General features: G+C 43.2%; 1 protein-coding gene across 7 annotated transcripts in view; it reads right to left on the reverse strand.

Moving 5' to 3' along the window:
• The window catches only part of LOC117761880 (inositol 1,4,5-trisphosphate receptor type 1), an 82,334-nt gene that overhangs the window by 23,805 nt on the left and 39,978 nt on the right, over nucleotides 1-18,551 (reverse strand). For all 7 annotated transcript variants that reach the window (XR_004613897.1, XM_034586189.1, XM_034586195.1 and 4 more), the window contains 13 exons: nucleotides 17,301-17,488; nucleotides 12,052-12,235; nucleotides 11,630-11,883; nucleotides 10,202-10,402; nucleotides 10,010-10,120; nucleotides 9,568-9,663; nucleotides 9,332-9,475; nucleotides 9,035-9,142; nucleotides 8,657-8,849; nucleotides 6,722-6,844; nucleotides 2,546-2,721; nucleotides 817-981; nucleotides 7-196 (listed from right to left, as the gene is read on the reverse strand). Coding sequence is in view for 6 of the 7 variants with exons in the window: in XM_034586189.1 (XP_034442080.1) it covers nucleotides 7-196; nucleotides 817-981; nucleotides 2,546-2,721; nucleotides 6,722-6,844; nucleotides 8,657-8,849; nucleotides 9,035-9,142; nucleotides 9,332-9,475; nucleotides 9,568-9,663; nucleotides 10,010-10,120; nucleotides 10,202-10,402; nucleotides 11,630-11,883; nucleotides 12,052-12,235; nucleotides 17,301-17,488 (2,133 nt within the window). In the remaining variant the exon portion in view is untranslated. The remainder of the gene's footprint in view (nucleotides 1-6; nucleotides 197-816; nucleotides 982-2,545; nucleotides 2,722-6,721; nucleotides 6,845-8,656; nucleotides 8,850-9,034; nucleotides 9,143-9,331; nucleotides 9,476-9,567; nucleotides 9,664-10,009; nucleotides 10,121-10,201; nucleotides 10,403-11,629; nucleotides 11,884-12,051; nucleotides 12,236-17,300; nucleotides 17,489-18,551) is intronic.

Below are 18,551 nucleotides of genomic sequence, written 5' to 3' on the forward strand. Positions count from 1 at the left end.
CCTCACTCATGGTCGTGTTGGGAATCCGATCCACCTCCAGGATGAAGTCGTCTTTGAAAAAAATGTAGCCAACGATGGAGAACAGGTAGACGAGGATGAGCGCCAGCACGGCGGTGAGTACGATGGAGCGTCCGTTACGTGTCACACTCTTGATCACGTTCAGCAAGGTCTCTTCTCTGTAGACCAAGTCAAACAGCTGCAGAGAGGCAAAACATTTAGAAGACCAAAGATGTGCCATGAAATTCATTGTAAAGTGACTTAATGCTTCTCAAATCGTAAACTAAGAAACTGAAAATTCAGTATAAAGTGTATTTGAGCTTACATACAGTTATCATAGCATAGTGACTAGTAAATGTTTAATGTGAAGCTACAAAAACCTAATAATTGCTTTAAACGTTTTCCTTTTTGAATCCAGAGTTTCCTTCAGTATTTTTTGGATGAAGTGAAAAAAATAAGGAAACATGTCGAGTGAAAGTAAAACATCTTCAAATACTGACATATTAAATCTGACATGTTGTAAAGCAGACCGGAGGCACAGCACATAGCACTTCATATAACAACAACAACAACAACAACAACAACAACAACAACACCACAGCAGCAATAAATAAGGTGATTTGTGACTTGCCACCAGGACACGTCCTTAAATGCACCAACAGAAAAAGGAAAGGAAAATCTCGGGCTCCATTCAGAGAGAGCTAAAGTATTTTCCACATGTTCTCACTCAAAAAACCTGCACACATCATATTTCAGCCTACACCTTTGTCTTTGTCCCTGTACTATATGGAGGAGGTGTGTGTAAAGGGCTTCACTCACCAACAGACTGTAGAAGAAGACGTGGACAAACACCCCCAGGGAGCAGATGATGAGGTACATGAGGTGGTAGAGGAACTCAAAGTCCAGCACCATGACTTTGTATCCTCTCGTGAAGGTTCCTCGATTCCCCACAAAACTTATGAGGAAGATGATTTTATTACAAACCTGGAAGAGAAAGTTGATCACTTTAATGATTATAATTAATAACTCAATCATTTTAATGCTTAAAGAAACATACAATTGCTTTTGCTGGGGACTGTATGGCAGAAACTGCCGGAGTTGGGTGATTTTACGACAAATGAGGACACATTAATTGTGTTCACGTGTCATGTCATGTAAACGTGAAACCAGGGTGCAGGGATTAACAGAAACCCGGTTAACACAGCTCGGTCATGTACACGCTGAACCGAGTCTCATGGGGTTTCAACAAGAGCAATTGCTACAGACTTCAGACATTTCACAGTATCAGCAGTGGGGAGGGATGAAGGGGAAGGTCATCAGCAGTGCATCCTTTTATTCTGAAGTCTTATTCTAAAACTGATGCAAAAAAACAAGTCACTTTTAAGTTCTTTTTCAAAGTTTATGCGGTTAATTGAACACTTGGTTCAAAAAGGTCAGAAACACATTCAGCGAGACATTTGACCTCTGCTCAGCTGTGTGTAAACTAGATGTTGAAGTAACCCGGTTACTGTAGTCCATGGTAACACGTTCTCTGGTTTCGTGCCTTAACCTGATTTCTCTCAATAACCTAGTTTTCGTGTGTGTACATGTGAACGCAGCACACTGAGGGGAGAGGAGAGACGACAGCGGTGCGTGCAAACACTTTATTTTGCGTGTGTGTATAATGAGTCTAAAGAGCACATCTAGTTTCCCTCTCTCAAGGGTCCAGTGACGCACTTCACACCCCATAACCCAGCCAGGCGCTGGCAGGCAGAGCGGTGAGGGGCAGCGGTCTGCCAAGTGGGCATGAGTGTGAGGGAGAGTCGACAAAAGAACTGGAACTAGTGAGGCAGAGGTTTCTCACAATGGGAAAGTACGTACAGTAGCAATGTGTCTGATTGACCGGGTTGGTCACCCAAACAATGAAAAAAAGGAAAGAGTGGGATGCAGCCAGGCAGAAAGTTGATTTGTCCATATTTGTGTTGCATTTGTCTGAGATTTCTGCCTTTACTCAGACACAATGCAGGTAAATAAATGATTTGAGGAGCTAATGCACCGTCAGCAGTCGTCATAGGGACAATCACAAACTGTTTACACAGTAACTACATCTGTGGATTGAATATAATAGCATTGATGATTTAAAAAAAAAAAATACTTGGAGCACAACAAACAACATTCTCACGCAGCAACTCACAATGTTTCATTGTCATTTAATCTGCAGATTTTGTTGATTAATTGTTTAGTCCAAGAAATGTAAGAAACAACCCATCACGATTATTTAAAAAATAAAATAGTGAGAATTGTGTCATATACTCGCATTAGAGAAATATTTGCTTGAAAACCACAGAAACAAATAATCTATAATCAAAGGAAATGAGTGAAAATGTCAAAAAACACTCTCGCAATGAAATAAAAAGAAAATGAAAGAAAATACCACAATCCCCCCCAATGATCTGGATCCAGACTTTGTGTAATCTTGCTTACAAGCAAACATACAAACCAATGACCAGGGGTGAAAACATAACGTCTTGGGTTGTGGTAACTTGACCCTTTAAGGTAGACCACTCACATTGAAGGCACCCAGAAGGAAGAGGGTGGGCTCCAGGCCGACAGAGAAGATGAGACGGAGGATGGTGACAATGACCAGGGCGCGGATGCCCAGCGGTTGTGGCATGATGATGACAATGGCCAGTGTCGCCAAGACCCCCATCCACAGCAGCGCCGACAGGTGGGAGTCGAGCATTCCTGCAGCAACAAACACACAAGAGGAGAACAGCTGCATTACCACACTGGTCAGCTTTACTGAATACCTGTTATATAATGAATTCAATTTTTTCCAGCTCAACCAGTACAAAAAAAAGGAGTCATGGTCATTGGTTCAAAGGCTCAGAGAGAGAAACTGAAGTCAAAACTAAATATACTCAAGCTGAGCAAAAAAGCACAAAACTTGACTGAATTTGAATTTCAAGGCTCATGTCCACTACGTCATAAAAACCTTTTTAAAGCTTTTCATCATTTGAAGAACATCGGCAAAGAGAGGCCCCTTCTAAAGCAGGCTTTTATAACCAGACTACTGTGATGCTCTCCTCTCTGGTTGAACAGAGAACAAAATCCATCAGTTACAATTAATTCTGCTGCACGAGTGTTGACTAAGACCAAACGGAGAACAAACAACGCTGGTGGCATATTGAGGATTTTTCTTAACCGAGGCTAAGGGGCCACAATTTACACAGGGGGGCCGATTACATTATATGTCCAAAATAACTAACATATTATTTACTGTTAGCTCTATAACTTTGAGCAAAGCCACACATGAATTGAATATATTTTGAAAAATGTCACTTGCTCAAGCACATTGTGTACTTCAAAAAACATTTGAAAATAAAAGTTAATTATTTGTATCGTTAGAGTTGTTTGTAAGTGACTTCAGAGGCCAATCAGGATTTAGCTGGGGCCAGTGCCCCCCTGGCCCACCCCTGGCCCCACCCCTGTATCACACATATTTTAAAAATCTTAACATACCTCATAGTTAAGAATTCTGTTATTAGTTCATAAATCTCTAAATAGACTTGCACCAGATTACTTATCAGAAATGCTTGTGGTGTATGAAGTGGGAGAGGCCCTCAGGTCCCCTGGTTCTTTTTCTCTTAGCAGAACCACAACATTTAGTAATGCTGCTTCCAGCCATTATGCTCAGAGTTGCTGGAACAGTTCCAGATGATCTGAGAGCAGCTAAAAATACCGACATTTTTAAACATAAACCCAGCTATTAAGTCTTACTTTTATGCATTGTTTTATCATGGTTTAATTATTTATATTTATATTTCTTATCATTAATTTTTCTTATTCTATTTTCTAATTATATATTTCATTATCTTAACTTTCCTTTAGTGTGGTCCTCTCTCGTAATCTCAGATTGATTGATGGATACATGGAATATGGAGTCATAAATGCCAAAAGGATGACGGTGCAGTTTGCAGCTTAGACGAGGGACTTTTTAACAGGCTTCCACTAACTTGAGCCTCCCAGGGAAGCCGTGGGCCTTCATTAGTGAGACTTTGAACTCAGAGAGAGCCACTTACGTAACACAAACTATTTGACATACTTTCTGTGTGTGCACACACTGAGCTTCAGTAGAAGCCTACCTGACGCTTGCCCTGATTCTGGGGTAAATCCAGGATTAGTGTCCTTGTCAGGGCGTTTCATGTGATAACGTGTCACTCGGGGTAAAAGCCTTGACCAGGTTTGACCAGGAAAAAAAGAACAAGTCAACACCCGACTTGCTGCCTGTGTAACTCCCCCCCCCCCCCCCCCACACCTTTTTGTAAAGCACAGGACTAAAGTTGTAGTGTTTGTTGTCCATGAGGACTGGACACAGAGTGATTTCACAACTGTGTTGCTGTTAAAAAGATCAAGAGAAAACAGATTAGGTGAAAGAGAAAGAAAAAGGAAAATAGGGGCAGAATGTCAAGGATATAAAAAAAACGAGGGAATTGTGTTAAATGAAAAAGCAGAAGGGGAGCACTGGGGGTAAGTGAGGCCTCCTGCCCTCCCCTCCTTCCTTTCCTCCCAACTCGCCTCCCTCCGTCTCCTTCCCTCCCTCCAGTTCTCTCTCCCTCCCAATCCCTGTGGAGATCACATGACAGGTGCCACTTACATAACAGCCGCCTCTAAAAATACCTCAGCTGAAAGATTCATGAGGAGCGAGCGGGGAGAAGCAACACACACACACACACACCACAAGTAATAGAAAGAAGGCAGCGGCCCAAAGCCATAAAAGTTCCTGTTTAAGCAGGCCAAAGGTTTGCTCGAGTCTCACGTGACGAAGTCTGTCACACAAAACAACTTCCAGAGAACAGTACATTTAGTTCTCACTCAGACTGTGAGCTCATTTTCAATTGTACAATTAACACCGACACACAAAATGGAATTTTAGTTTTGTCACTAAGTTAAGACAATGATTAACTATTGAAAAACTGCATAATTATTTCAAAGCACCATCTTTATCTTTCTGGAATGCACAACAAAATTTAAATACTGCAGTTGTTGTTCCTTCATTCATTGATGAATATCTTCTTATCCTAACAGATGATTTGAGAAGATGTACCACAGCCGTACGATGAATGTGGGCTTATAGTTTAGCACAAATTTGTTTACTCATTCATTTTTAAATTTTGATTATAAATAACTGATACATGCAAAGAAACTTGAAATTTGATTATTCACTTATTTGTTGGGTTGTTCTTGGTTTAATTCTGTGAATAAATGTAAAGTCATTGTTACCACAGCCAAGGAAGTAATAATGACTTCACATTTATTATCATCGCAGTTTGTCTGTTTGTTAGTTAACTGGATTACACAAAAAACCTTGACTGATTTCTTTAACAAAGCAAGATAGGGCTTTAGCCTTAGCGAAGTTATGTGCCATTTGTGTTCCCTTATAATTATTTAGTTGTTCCCTCCTTTTGATTACTAAGTACTCATTATCTGAGTCTGAGCAGCTAGGTAGACATTAGGACTGAAAACTGAACCACTGACAGAATAAACCAAAGTAACCAACAACAGTAAGAGATAATTGGGCGGCTGAACAGGTCACAGTTTGAAAAGTAGGGCATGATGTAGGACTTTGTTTTGATCACCTGATCTGTCATGAATGTACACGTGTGTGGGTCCACGCAAGCTGAGTTTACGGGACTCATGAATCGCACAAGGCATTCCTGTGTTGTCTGTCTCAAATATGAGTTCCCGCTCCAAGGCGTGGGTGGACGTTAGTCTGTGTTTGTGTGTGTGAGGGTGTGTCCTGCTCCTAATCCTAGTCAGGCGATAACAAGTCAGGAGATCAGAGCATTGCGGTAATAAGGAGATCAGTGTGTCAGCGGCGAGGACTGGAAGAAGGATCGGTGTCAGCTCTTCAAAGTCTATCTGTCTGTGGGTGGTTGCACCATATCGCAGGTTGAAGTCCAGGTTAAGCCACGGTGCAACTTGTCTCACAGCATGAAGTGAATGTCTAATTCGCCTTCTTGCTCGCACTGTTTGTGTTTTTATATACCAGTGTCTGTATTAACTATTTGTACTGTATCAGTCGAGAAACGGATGTAAATAAGCATTAATGCTAACTCCGGCATATTTCCATTTTTCATTTTATGCTAATGTTCATTAATTTGCTCTGTCTGCATCAAATAAACAAATACATGAAATAAAATTCACTCTATTCACATTCATTTAACACATGCGACATTAGTACAATTGCATCGTCAAGCACTTAACCTTTGTCTGACCCCCATTTCTAGGGTAGACTGAACACAGGAACAGTAGCACACACAAATATGCATGAAAGAATTCACAGTAGAAGGAGCTGTAACAGGAACAGCCTCACCACAACTGTTACAACACAGCTTGTGAGAAACAAAACAGCAGCAACATAAACCAGTTGTTTTTGGTAAAAATGCCAAAAGTTATTTATTTACAAGAATTTTGAATACATTTTACGACAAAACAGGGTGAGGAAAATGGGTGCTGCTTAAATAAAAAAAATAATATATATATATATATATATATATATATATATATATATATATATATATATATATATATATAACCGACAGAGCACTCAATGAGTGACTGGAAATGTAAAGTGAGACTTTATAGTAATATTAGAAACAGGACGCGAGTGAAGGTCCAGGCCCAACACTTATTATTTTAAAGGCTGTTCTCACTCTCAGGTGTCGACTCGTGTGTGACTGACCTGCGTGCACCCCCTCCAGGGGGTAGAAGAAGCAAACCAGCAGGTTCATGAGCACAGCCAGGTTGAAGGAGACGTTACTCCACACCGACATGTTTCTGGAGCACCAGTACAGCACCTGCTGGGCTGGAGGGAGACGCACAGTGAGACATTACACATCTTTACCTCTACCTGCCATGGAGGTTATGTTCTCTCCTGTATCTGTTGGTGGGTTTGTTCATTTGTTTGAGGAAAGTTAACGGAGGGATGAAGAATGGGCAGTAGCCAGGGAAGAACCCATTCAATTATGGTGCAGATGTGGTAAAAGGAGCAGATCCAGGATTTTTTAAATAACTTTTAAAATTTAAAATGTTCTCCTTTCTAAACAGTGGGAGACATTTTTCAACATTTGTGTTAATTTCTCTGGAAATAATGGACATAGACTATGTTTACATGAACACCAATATTCTGATGACCTTATGTGTTGCTAATAGAATATTCCATTGATGTTTCAGCTTAATGTAGAATTTGACTGATAAAAAGTGTAAAAAAACCAAGGCAAAACCAATACCAAGATATTGAGGTATTTTTTTTACCGATTGCTTGCTTGACCAACAGTCTAAACAGCTAAAAGATATTAAATTAAAATCATACAAAATAAAGAAAAGCAGACATAATCTGGCTTTTAATTTATTATTTTCTGTTCCTCTGCTTAGAGGAACAGGAAAAAACACAAGACAGACTCAGGGACTTTTCTCTGTCCATTCACTCCTCTGACTGAGAGAAGAAAAATGGCTTTGTGTGGGTACGCAGTGTGTTTGTGTGTGAGCAAGTGTGTTCTCAGTTGTGATTCATATGGTAACTGTACAAATGTTTCACAGCCCAGAGAATGTGGAAAGCCCCTGTCTGCTTTTAGACAGTGGAAGCACGCACACACACACACACACACACACACACACACACACACACACACACACACACACACACACACACACACACACACACACACACACACACACACACACACACACACACACACACACACACACACACACACACACGATGCCACAATTAGCTCTGCTGTCAAGTAGGGGATACGCATCATTCATTTTTTGCATATCTGCTCGTCCTGCTGAGGTTTGCAAGTCTAGCCCAGAATGCACAGGCCACAGAGCAGGTGTTACTGGTAACATTAATAAAACCTCTGCTCAGATCACGAGTCCGAGTACGACATGACTGTGTGACACTGACCCGGCCTGCAAAAATACCAGGACACTGACAATAAAGCAGCTGAATGGAATTCAGCCATTGTTGTTTTTATTATTAACAAGTTTGCCATTCCTAGTGTGGCCTATTGAGAGAGAGGGGTTCACCTTTCATGTCACCAACTCACCGGCACACAACCACATTCACCTGCATGTGTTCGGACTGTAAGAGTGAAGCAGAACATCTAACAGTTAAAAAAAAAAGACACCCATGTAGTGCACACCATCAGATCAGCTGATCAGCTTGATAAAACAAGCAATTTTCTTGTGAGGGGGATTCTTTTACAGTTTTTTATCATAACATTTTTTAAGAAACCACCCCCCCCCCCCGGTCTGCCTATTCAATAACTAAAATAAACTATTTCAATGGTCTGGATCCTGCATCACACTGGCGTGATAACATCAAAGTGTCTTGTGTGTTGACACAAGACACTTTGTGGCAGTGATTTGCTGGAAAAATACCAAATATTGGCAAGGTAAACATGGAGGAACAGAAAGGCATGCTACATGTTATGGTTCTGTTCTTCACAGTAATAGTTACCTTTGGACGGGTTGTAGCCCTTCTTGCCCTTCTCCTATCAGTTTTATAACCATTTCTATTGGCATGAGTGGCCCCTGTAATATCTGATAAAACTTTAAAAAAATATATCAGTAATGTGTATTCAAATGGTCCCATGCTACCTCCTGACCGTACCTCTGAGTTTCTTCTGCCAGTTCATCTCGTTGAAGAGGTCCTCTGCTCGCAGGAAGAAGTCGTTGATCTTGCTGCCCTGCTCGTCTCTCTCGGTGGTGTAGTAGATCCGCAGCTTTGACTCCGAGGTCAGGAACTCGCAGATGTTGGGCACGGGGAACACGATCTCCTCCATTGTTCGGTCCTGACGCACAATCTGAACGGAGGAACACACAGTCACCTCAAAAGTTCTCCAAGGAGCAAAAATGTGTTGACCCCTGCAGGCCCATATGGTCTTATTTACATGAAACATCTTCTTTTATGGATCATTCCTTTACTTTGTTTTACTTGGGATATTCTATTACAAAAGATGTTGATATTATGTGACAAGGGCTATATGACCTCTATCTGAGCCGTGTGTTTGGCGTAGAACTCCAAGGCCTCATCTCCCTCTCCACTGGCCCCTCCAGGCCTCAACATCATGGACAGCTCCTTGTTATGACGCGCCAACTGCATTAAGGACACAGCCAACAAGTGAGCTTGTCACATAAAAAAACAACACATGGATGTGTTTCTCATCACACTGGAGCCGAGAACGGAGCTCTTCTTTCATTATTTTTCACGTTACATAATATTGTGTGTCATGCTGTGCATCAACATGCGGGTCTGCACAAAATGTTGCAGAGACGAGGAGCAGACCTGGTGAGCTAAAATGTAAATGTTGTGTCCAACATTTCTGGGGGAGGCGGCATCATGTTCCTCCTCTTCCTCGTTATCCTCCTCCTCCTTTGCATCCTCGAACTCCACCTCTCCCTGCAGATAGGCCTTCTTTATCACCTCCACCTACACACACACACACGGCCAAAGCTCAGAAGGTGCTGCACTGTAGATGTTAAAAGGAATGAAAAAAGAAAAGGTGAACGTCATCTTCTCACCAGCTCTTTGGGTCTCATGTTGTACAGGATCCTCTCAGCATTCTCACTGTCATGGCGGCTCTCCATGATGGCGAGCAGCAGCTTGGATGCGTTGTTCTGCGAAGAGAGAAGGGAGGCAGAGGAGAAGAGAGCTCTGAGATAAGAACTTCAGCTCTGCCAGTTTCTTCGTCCAAGGAAAACATCCAGAAACCCTGGTGCTTTAGGAAAATGCACTCGGCTGCTATTTGTCTTGGCAGAACTGCACAAACGCAAGCTCAGCTCAGACGCATGAATGTCCTGCTCTTACGCTTGTAGCCTGTTAGTCAATTTTCCATCCTGCTGTGAAGGGGAACTACAGCAATTTTGTGGTTTTTGGGGGGTTTGAGAACCCAGATTTAACCCATTATCAAAAAAGTTTAAGTTCCTTCCTCAACTCCACTTACACAAGGCCCAGCCAACTCACCTTGAGCTCCAGCACCAGGTCCATTCGCTTTTTCCCAAGTGGGTTGATGTCATTAAGGATCAGAGCGATGATGATATCAATACCATTCGACTCATGGGTGGCAATGCAATTCTGAATGAACAGGAGAATAGAAAGTGTATAAGAGAGGTGACTTAGTCCTGGATTTCACCTGTGGCATAGTCGCCCGTTTACCTGATTTTCATGGCAGGGGCCCTGGCAGTACTCTGTGAGGCTCTCCAGAGTTTGGTTGATGAGGGCCACATTCTTCTCATTGATGTAGAGTCCCAGCAGGCCGAGGCCCCCAGTGGTGCTGCCACAGATACAGTCTAAGAACTGCAGAGTCTCGCACACAAGATTGTAGTTGTTCTTGTTGTTCTGACAGCGAAGGAAGTTCTGAGAAGATGAAAAGATTAGGGGTCGTATGAGTATGATAAGTCTGTATGGAGTGAAATAGATATAAGCTATGAGTAATCAACCTTTCAAAACCACATACAAACAAGTACAGAGCATTAAAGGAATAGTTTGCCTGAATAGCAATGGAGAGGCCGAGCCCAAGAGAAAATGAGCTGAGCCCGACCCAAACCCTACATGCGTTCTGTTTTGTCTGAACCTGACCCGAGCCTGAAGTTTCATAAACTGAGGTCCTTCAGTCTTTTTACGAAAGTAGCCCAGGAGACCAAGAGATAAAGCTCAAATAATCAGATCATGATCAGCTGTCTGATTACAAAATGCACTATTGCATCATTTCCTTATCAAGTAAAACATCTGCAGGCGTCACCCTTAGGTTTGCATAATGCTCTAAATGCAGATGTTTTCTCTCTGAAGTTGATCCTAGGTAACTGAAAGTCGCTCTTTCCAGGCTCAGTGAAACAGAGTAAACAGAGAACTGAGCAGGAGGCTATGTGAACACAAGCACTCAAGAAGTGAAGTTCTTACCTTCATGTCTCTATAAATAAAGACGTCAAGTCGGAGATGACCTCTCATGCAAAAGTTGATCAAGGAATTTGCATTTTGTTATAAAACTGACTAGAGCCTGCTGTGAAGAAGCTGGAGACTTTTTTCCACCTAAAAGTCTGAACCAATGTCCCAGTCTTTGTTACATTGTTTAAATTCGATCTGGTTAGTTTTGTGTCGCATTGTAATTTAGGGATCACACATGTAACTAGTCCAAATGCGCTAAATGTTCGTCCTCGTTGGAGGCGAACACTGCAAATCCTTCGAGTTGCTTCTGCTTCTAATTGTTCTTTAATTGTTTAATGCTCAACTTCCTGCGATTGGTCAGAAAGTCTGAACTATCCCAAAAAGTGTTTTCACGCTGCAGATCAACCAAACAGTGGTTCAGTTTGATCTGGACAAAGACCACCTCTTTTGGTCAGACTACATTTCAGTCCATTGGCCTGAGGCACCTTTCTCATCTGTTATTTCGGTTTGGATTAAACAGAAAAGTCCATACCAAACAAGGTAGCTGTAAAAGCGCCCAGAGTCATACATCATGTGTAAAATCATCTACAGCTCTTACATCTATCATCAGTCAGAGGAATACAGATCCTGTTGCAAACTGTGATCCACTCTAATGGGTGTTTATAAAAGCAGCAGTGTGTGATTCTCAGTCTGTCCCACCTGCAGGTCACGGTTGTGATTCTCACACAGAAGCTGGAGGAAGCGAAGTATCGGCTGCATGATGACGATGACGAAGCTCATCTCTCCGTCGTCCTGGTTCTTGTCTCCTGTGCTCGGCTGGCCGTCTGCTGCGGTGAAGTGTTCATCGGCGTCGGCCTCACGCCGGTAAGAGGTGAAGGCCTTCTTGGTGGCGGACGAGGCCTCTATTAGCTGCTCTCTCACATCCTCCGTCATGACCACGCTGGAGTCTCTGGCTACACAGACATAAGCACCAAAGACAGACTGAGGACCCAGTGCAATCCATCATTACGTGCGATCCATAAATCCTCTGTCTGTTCTGCCTGAATCGCTTGCCTTAGAAATTTGTGCTGTTAACATCTTTATAAAGACAATACATTTGGTTGTGACAGGTGACCTCTCACCTTTTTTTCGAACGGGGACGTCTTTATCTTGAGTGTCATCGTCCCTCTTCCTGTTCCCCAGGTCGCTGGTATTTACCGACACTGTGGCTTTGATTTCCAGCTGGGCCAATTTCATACGATCGTAGAAAACCCGGAAGAACTTTTCTGACTTCTTGTCCTCTGTCAGGCGGCAAAAAAAGGAATGCTGGATACGCAGGATGAGGAGAGAAAGGAGGGATTATCATTTATTTATTCTTTAAAGATATTTCTTGGGCATTTCACCTTTATTGACAGGACTGTTCAAGCATGAAATGGTGAGAGAGACTGGGCGACGACACGCAGCAAAGGGCTGGGTCAGAACCAAACCTGCAGCCGCTGCAGGAGAACTTAGTCCTACGTATGTGAATGGAGAAATTTTATTGTCTGCAAAGCACAACAAACAGTATCACACTGGGATTGTAAAATGGCAAATCATGAAGGCAACCATGTGATGCTATAAGGCAATCACTTGAATAATCAATATACAGAATATTAGTCATCATTTCAAATCACTTTTCAAGCAAGACTCTCAGGTTGTAGCTTTTCAAATATTGAGAATTTGCTGCTTTCTATATTTTAAGTAATTAAGATTTTCATATTGTTGGTTTTTCGATAAAAAAAAAAAAACATCACCCAGGTAAGTGGAAAACTATTTTGATTTTTCATTTTATACACAAAACAAGATAATATTTAATTTATGGCCTAGTGTTCAGCTCTAATACCAACATGCAACACGTCTGCCACATGTACAAAGTAAGAACTTTATGTTCCCCTCCAAGTTTGTATTATGCAACTGATTACTTATTGAGTGCAGTAAGCTGAGGGTGAAACCAGGGAACATGAGGACATGGACTTGGCCTTAAATGGCCTAACTAATCCAGCTTCAAGATCTAGTTTTAAATTGTTCCTATGCTTATAAATTCTATAAAATCTTTACTCTGAATGTTCCCAGCCGACAGTAAAAACATTAATCGTCACCCGATATAAACAAATTGGTCTTGACTGGAGACACACAAACATTATATAACTATGGTGAAGCAAGTCTGGATTTACTGTGATGTGAGAGGCTTAAACGCTGCAGTTATGGCTGTGGATTGGGGTCATGAGGAATTAGAACATTTTCGAGCCCGCGAGCAAAATGCATACATGGTGTCCCGGCCCACAGGCCTGTTGTTGTGATTGTGTAAGAGCTGCTATCTGCTGCAGCCTATGGAAAGACTTTGACCAGCCGAGGCTGCCTCACCTCATAAAAAAATTACGGGAGAGGGAGAAGCCCGGCCTACTTACACAGATACAGAGAGACGGAGATGGCAGGGAGTGGACAGGGGGAAAAAATAGGGCTGTTAGACAGACAACAACGAGAGAGTAAGGGAGTAAACGGGAGAAAAGTGGAATGATTGAACGAGGTGAAACAAGAGTAAGAGATAGGGCGGGACAGATTTTTATCAGTCAGTATCTAGGTCACTTCTTTTTTGTTACATAACCATCTGTCTTTCCAGATTAGATGTAAAACTAGGCTACTAGAGGAAACAAATAAATGATAGTCACAAGGAAATTGTTTCGCAAAATGGACAAAAAAAGCCTTGTTTCTCCTGCTCAAAGGAGACTGTTTGCGGGTGTATTTTCCAAATGCTTTACATGGATTGGCATTTAGTGTCCAAGTACAGCTAAGTCTTTTCATTGAAAACAAAAAATCGTGACCAACCAATTAAGTTGTCAAAAACCAGAGGGAGAGAGAGCGTGCAGCATAACTCTGAGGCCATGTTTCTTCCACAGAGACAATGACATAACTGCACCCTGAAGCAGAATTCCAGAGCACTTGTGCCCTACCCCAGTCCTCCACCACTGAGCAGCAGCCCTCCTGCACGTACACACTCTGCCAACGCTCAGGGACGAGGAGATAGCGACGGCGAGGAGGGGCCGCCGCCGCGCAAGGCCATCAGGCAATAAACATCTTGATGACAGAGAGAAGAGGGCAAGGGAGAGAGGATTAGCTGCAACCGCTCTCACAACTCACAACTCACGGAATGCCTGAGATGGGGAGGGAAGCGTAGGGGGGGGGGGGGTGTTAGCAATGGTCATGCCTGTCTGTGCTCACAGAAGTCAGTCCTGGAGCGAGGGCCCACAGGGAGGGAGGGAGGGAGTGCAGGAGGTGAGGCGTGAGGCCCAGGGCCAGGATAACACACGTCAATGAGACCAGAGCAAACAAAGAGAGGAGCTTTTCCCATCACACTCCCCCACCCTGTACCATTACATAACTTTCGTGCGCGCGTGCGCGCACACACGCACACATATACACACACACACACACACACACACACACACACACACACACACACACACACACACACACACACACACACACACACACACACACACACACACACACACACACACACACACTTCACTTACAGTACTATCACATGAAAGCCAGAGAGTTCATACGGTCACACACCCACTGACTTTTTACACTCACAAAATTGGGTCAGCAATCTCCGGCATAGGCACATGCCAATTTGGAGAGGACACGCCCACATATCACACACATGCTCCGCAATACAGTATTCTCTCCCAAACTCTGAGTTTGCCAACTTTATTCTTATGTAACCACATCCATTTTCCAGAGCCTGTCCTTTTTAATAATGTCGTATCTCCCCTTTCTGGAATATCCCGGGGTTAGAGGTACTGCGCTCGGGTCTCAGCGTGCAGTCGAGCTCAGGGTGCAGGGCCTGGCAGGACCGAGCACCGTGCACCGACGGGTGTGATTCATCTCACGGATCAGAGTTAGCTGCAGCAGGTATTATATTTCACTGTGGTAGAGGTAAGTTGTGTGATTGATGGTGTGTGAAGGGGAATGCATCGGTCACGTTGGAGTTATTAATGATTTATTCCTGCAGGGAAAGTTTTCACTTGCAGCAGCAGACTGAACGTGTCATTATATTTTACAGCCCGTTTCTAAGAACTGAGCTGAGCGGAGTGGGTCGAGCGTGTCACTGAAACCAAGCCTGTATAGAAAGACGGAGCAGCACAGTGAAGAAAAAACACTGCAGCACACTTTCATTTTCTAGTTTCTTAAGAAATGTATGTACGGCTGCGTCTTACTGACAGTGAATCAGAGGCAAAACCCCAAACTTTCATGTCTAACCCTGTCGATGCCTCTGCAGTGTTTCGATGCTGCTCCTTACACACTCTGCTGCCGCATCAAGACACCATCTGTGTTTTGATAGCACTTGAAAAGCAAGGACGCGACTGGCACGATGAGGGATGACTTTACGGATGGCGTGTCAACATGGTGGTCAAGGAGAGAATGGAGTGATAGTAACAGCGGAGGAAGGAGGAGGGAGATGGGAGAGGAACAAGCATCTCACGGGCTCCCTGTAGTTTTGGGTAAACATAGAGCCCTGTCTGTATCCATGGAGACAAGCCCTGAGTGGAATGAGACGGGATGAGGTGGGGGCGGACAACACTGAAAAACAAGGTCATAGCGCTTTCCCTTCTCTTCTTCCGTTCTGCCACTTGGCATCAACAAAGGGATGTTATGCAACAGCTATTTATACCCTCGCTCCCTTTCCCTCTCACCCTCCCTCTCAGGCCGGGCAGCACCACATGCAAACCAAATGGAACTGCTGCTCTGCTCCGAGTCGTTTTTCCCCTCATCGCTCTGCCTGCTCCTCTTTTCTCAGACCAGCCACTTCTCTTGCCATTTTTCCAACTGAATACGAATGCCGTTTTATTTTTTCTTTACAATACCAATTGATTGCAGCTGCAGCGCATGTGTTCCGGAGGCAAACAGGAGAGCACGCCACACGGTTGCACGCCAGATGGACGAGGAGTGAAAAGTCACAAGTCGCCATGTCACAACACAATTTACAGCTGTCTGAGGTCTTCCATAGAGAAAGGAATGTGACAGAGATGAAGGAGAGTGGTGACGGCTGAGCGGGCTGTAAATACACTGACTGTAAAATGTCTGAGTTCCTTGAACATGTATTGCTTTGCATGGCAGCACCGGCAGAGTGAATGCATACGTGTGTGAGGGAGTAAGTGTGCATGCAATCTTAAGTTATTCTGTGTGGTATGTGGTCATGAGTCAATAGTCAACTGTGTTACACGAGAACAAGATCAAACAGGTGCTCGGCTCCACATGACAAATAAAGACGCTGACAGAAGTCAACTCGTATTATTCCTGAGACAAGTAAAAGTGGTCAATCTGGTGTTTGGGAATGAAAGTCAAGCTAATTAAAAAGTACCAATAACAAAATGTGCAGATAACCGTGATGAAAGCCAGGATTTGCTCACACGCAAACAGGAATTCATATTTGAACACAAATATTTGCGCTATATGCTTAATTTCTAGTGCTGCATGCAGAGTAGAACCCTCACGGTTCCCGAAGAAACTTAAGAATGCTGGGGTTGAGAGGAGCTCCAGTTTCCCTTCAATCCCCTCTGTGTTCCCCCCCGTCCCTCCGCCCTCTCTCCCCACTGCCCCAGTTCCGGAGGCCCAGCATGACCCAGTTTGGGCCGAGCGAGGGGAGCGGTAGAGAGGCTGGAATGTTTTGAAGGCTGAGACATTCCTCATTGTTCATTCACACAGGCCTTATGTAACTCGGGCTGACGATCACGTGACGTGGCTCTGCAGCAGCCGTGGGAAGCCAACGTATTACCACCACCACAGTGGCTTCCTAGCTGTAATCTGATTATGCAAGCTTCGTGCTTACACAACAACCTACAGACGGACGGATGGACGGACAGAAAGACGGAGGAGTTGACAGACAGAAGAGACGTGAAAAAGACAAGCAGAGAGAGGGAGAGACAGCTAGAGACAGCTAGAGACAGACAGGTTAGTTAGCTATGGTTAAAGCAAAGAAGGAAATGGCATAAACTTGTGTTCGCTGATTCGCACCTAAAATAAGTGAAATACGTAAAAACATGTTTATAATAAATTGATCTCAGGACTGATATCATTAGCAGCTGCCCTTTGAGCCACATGATGCACTGGTAGATATGAGGGGAAGAAGAGCCGCCGTGGCTCACTGACCTATATACTGTAGATCCTCTAGTAATGAGAACCTGCATCCATGACACAGTGTGTTGTTTTCACTGATCATATTGGAGCAGATCGTCTACAGATTCTCTGACGGATAAGCTGACCCTCTATACAGATAACAGGCCATTCAATTAAAACACTGCAGATCAGTTGCAGTTTCCCTGGGAGAAATGTAGTCTTAACTGACCTGAATGGTGGTGTTTCCACCTTCCAGCAACGCTATGGCCAGGAGGATGCTTTCCTGGAAGACTCGGTCACTGGTGGTGTTCATGATGAGGTCAATAACCAGGTCAGACGCTCCTTCTTTGTCCAGGTGACACTGCACCTCCGCCAGGCTCATTTCAGCACGACTCAGGCCCCCGGGGCCCCCTAAGGCTGCATGACAGAGAAAAATCAGAACCCAGTATTTTAGGTTTATGACATAGATGAACACTTTTAAATATGTATTCCAGTCTTGGCAAATTTAATCAAAATCAAAATTGTTAAAAAAAAAGTTAAAAGTTAAGAAGAAGCCATTTTTTTAATAAAAAAAAAAAAATTGCATTAAACAAAGTAAACTGCAGATGATCGGTAATGACCATGTCCAAAAGAAAAATGACAGCAAGAAAAAACTTGAAATGGTTACTATCGCCTCTTCTTACAACATCCATGAATGCAGTCTTGTAAACTTTTCTATTTATCTGGACATTATAGAATTCTCTTATTTTAGAAAATAAAAATATATTATATTATAAATTTATGAAAACATAATATACAATATTATAATTCTGTTTTTAAATTGGGATACCTTCATTTAAATATCATTCCTTTCATTATTCAGAGCTAGACGTTCCCTGACTCAGGTTGACGTACTTTATTGTTACAATGATCCACTTAAACAGGCCACAGGCTCAGTGACTGTGACACTGAGCCCGTACTGGCCAGTTTAAATGTACACTTGCGTAATTCATTGTACACGACTTTGCCTGCACGTCCCCACGAGGCCCCAGCTTCTGGGTACATATGGAATTCTTAGCTCGGCTCTTGTTTCTGCAACAGGTGCAAGGGCTGTTTCCACAGGAAGTAGCAGCCTGTCACCTAGCAACAGTGAAAAGTGGATCACGCAGGGGAGGGGTACACTTCCTGTGGTCTGGACTTTTGCCAACATCTCGGTGCACATAGAAGAGAAGGTGACCTGAAGGAACAAGGGGGATTTTCTCTCTGTGTCTTTGATTTCAGAAGAAATACTGTTGTCTGAACATGACAACATCTGGGCCATTTAACTGTATAATATACATAATGAATACATTATGGTGTCACAGCCATGTTACAGTGAATGATAAAATACCACAATTTGTGCCGGAGCATACAGAAGTCATTCTGGTTACTAGGTCAGTACTAAATTGGCAGCACTAAATTTATATGCAACAACAAACAACCACGACTGGCACCAATATGT

The sequence above is a fragment of the Hippoglossus hippoglossus genome, chromosome 5, assembly GCF_009819705.1.
Source record: "Hippoglossus hippoglossus isolate fHipHip1 chromosome 5, fHipHip1.pri, whole genome shotgun sequence".
Classification (NCBI taxonomy): domain Eukaryota; kingdom Metazoa; phylum Chordata; class Actinopteri; order Pleuronectiformes; family Pleuronectidae; genus Hippoglossus; species Hippoglossus hippoglossus.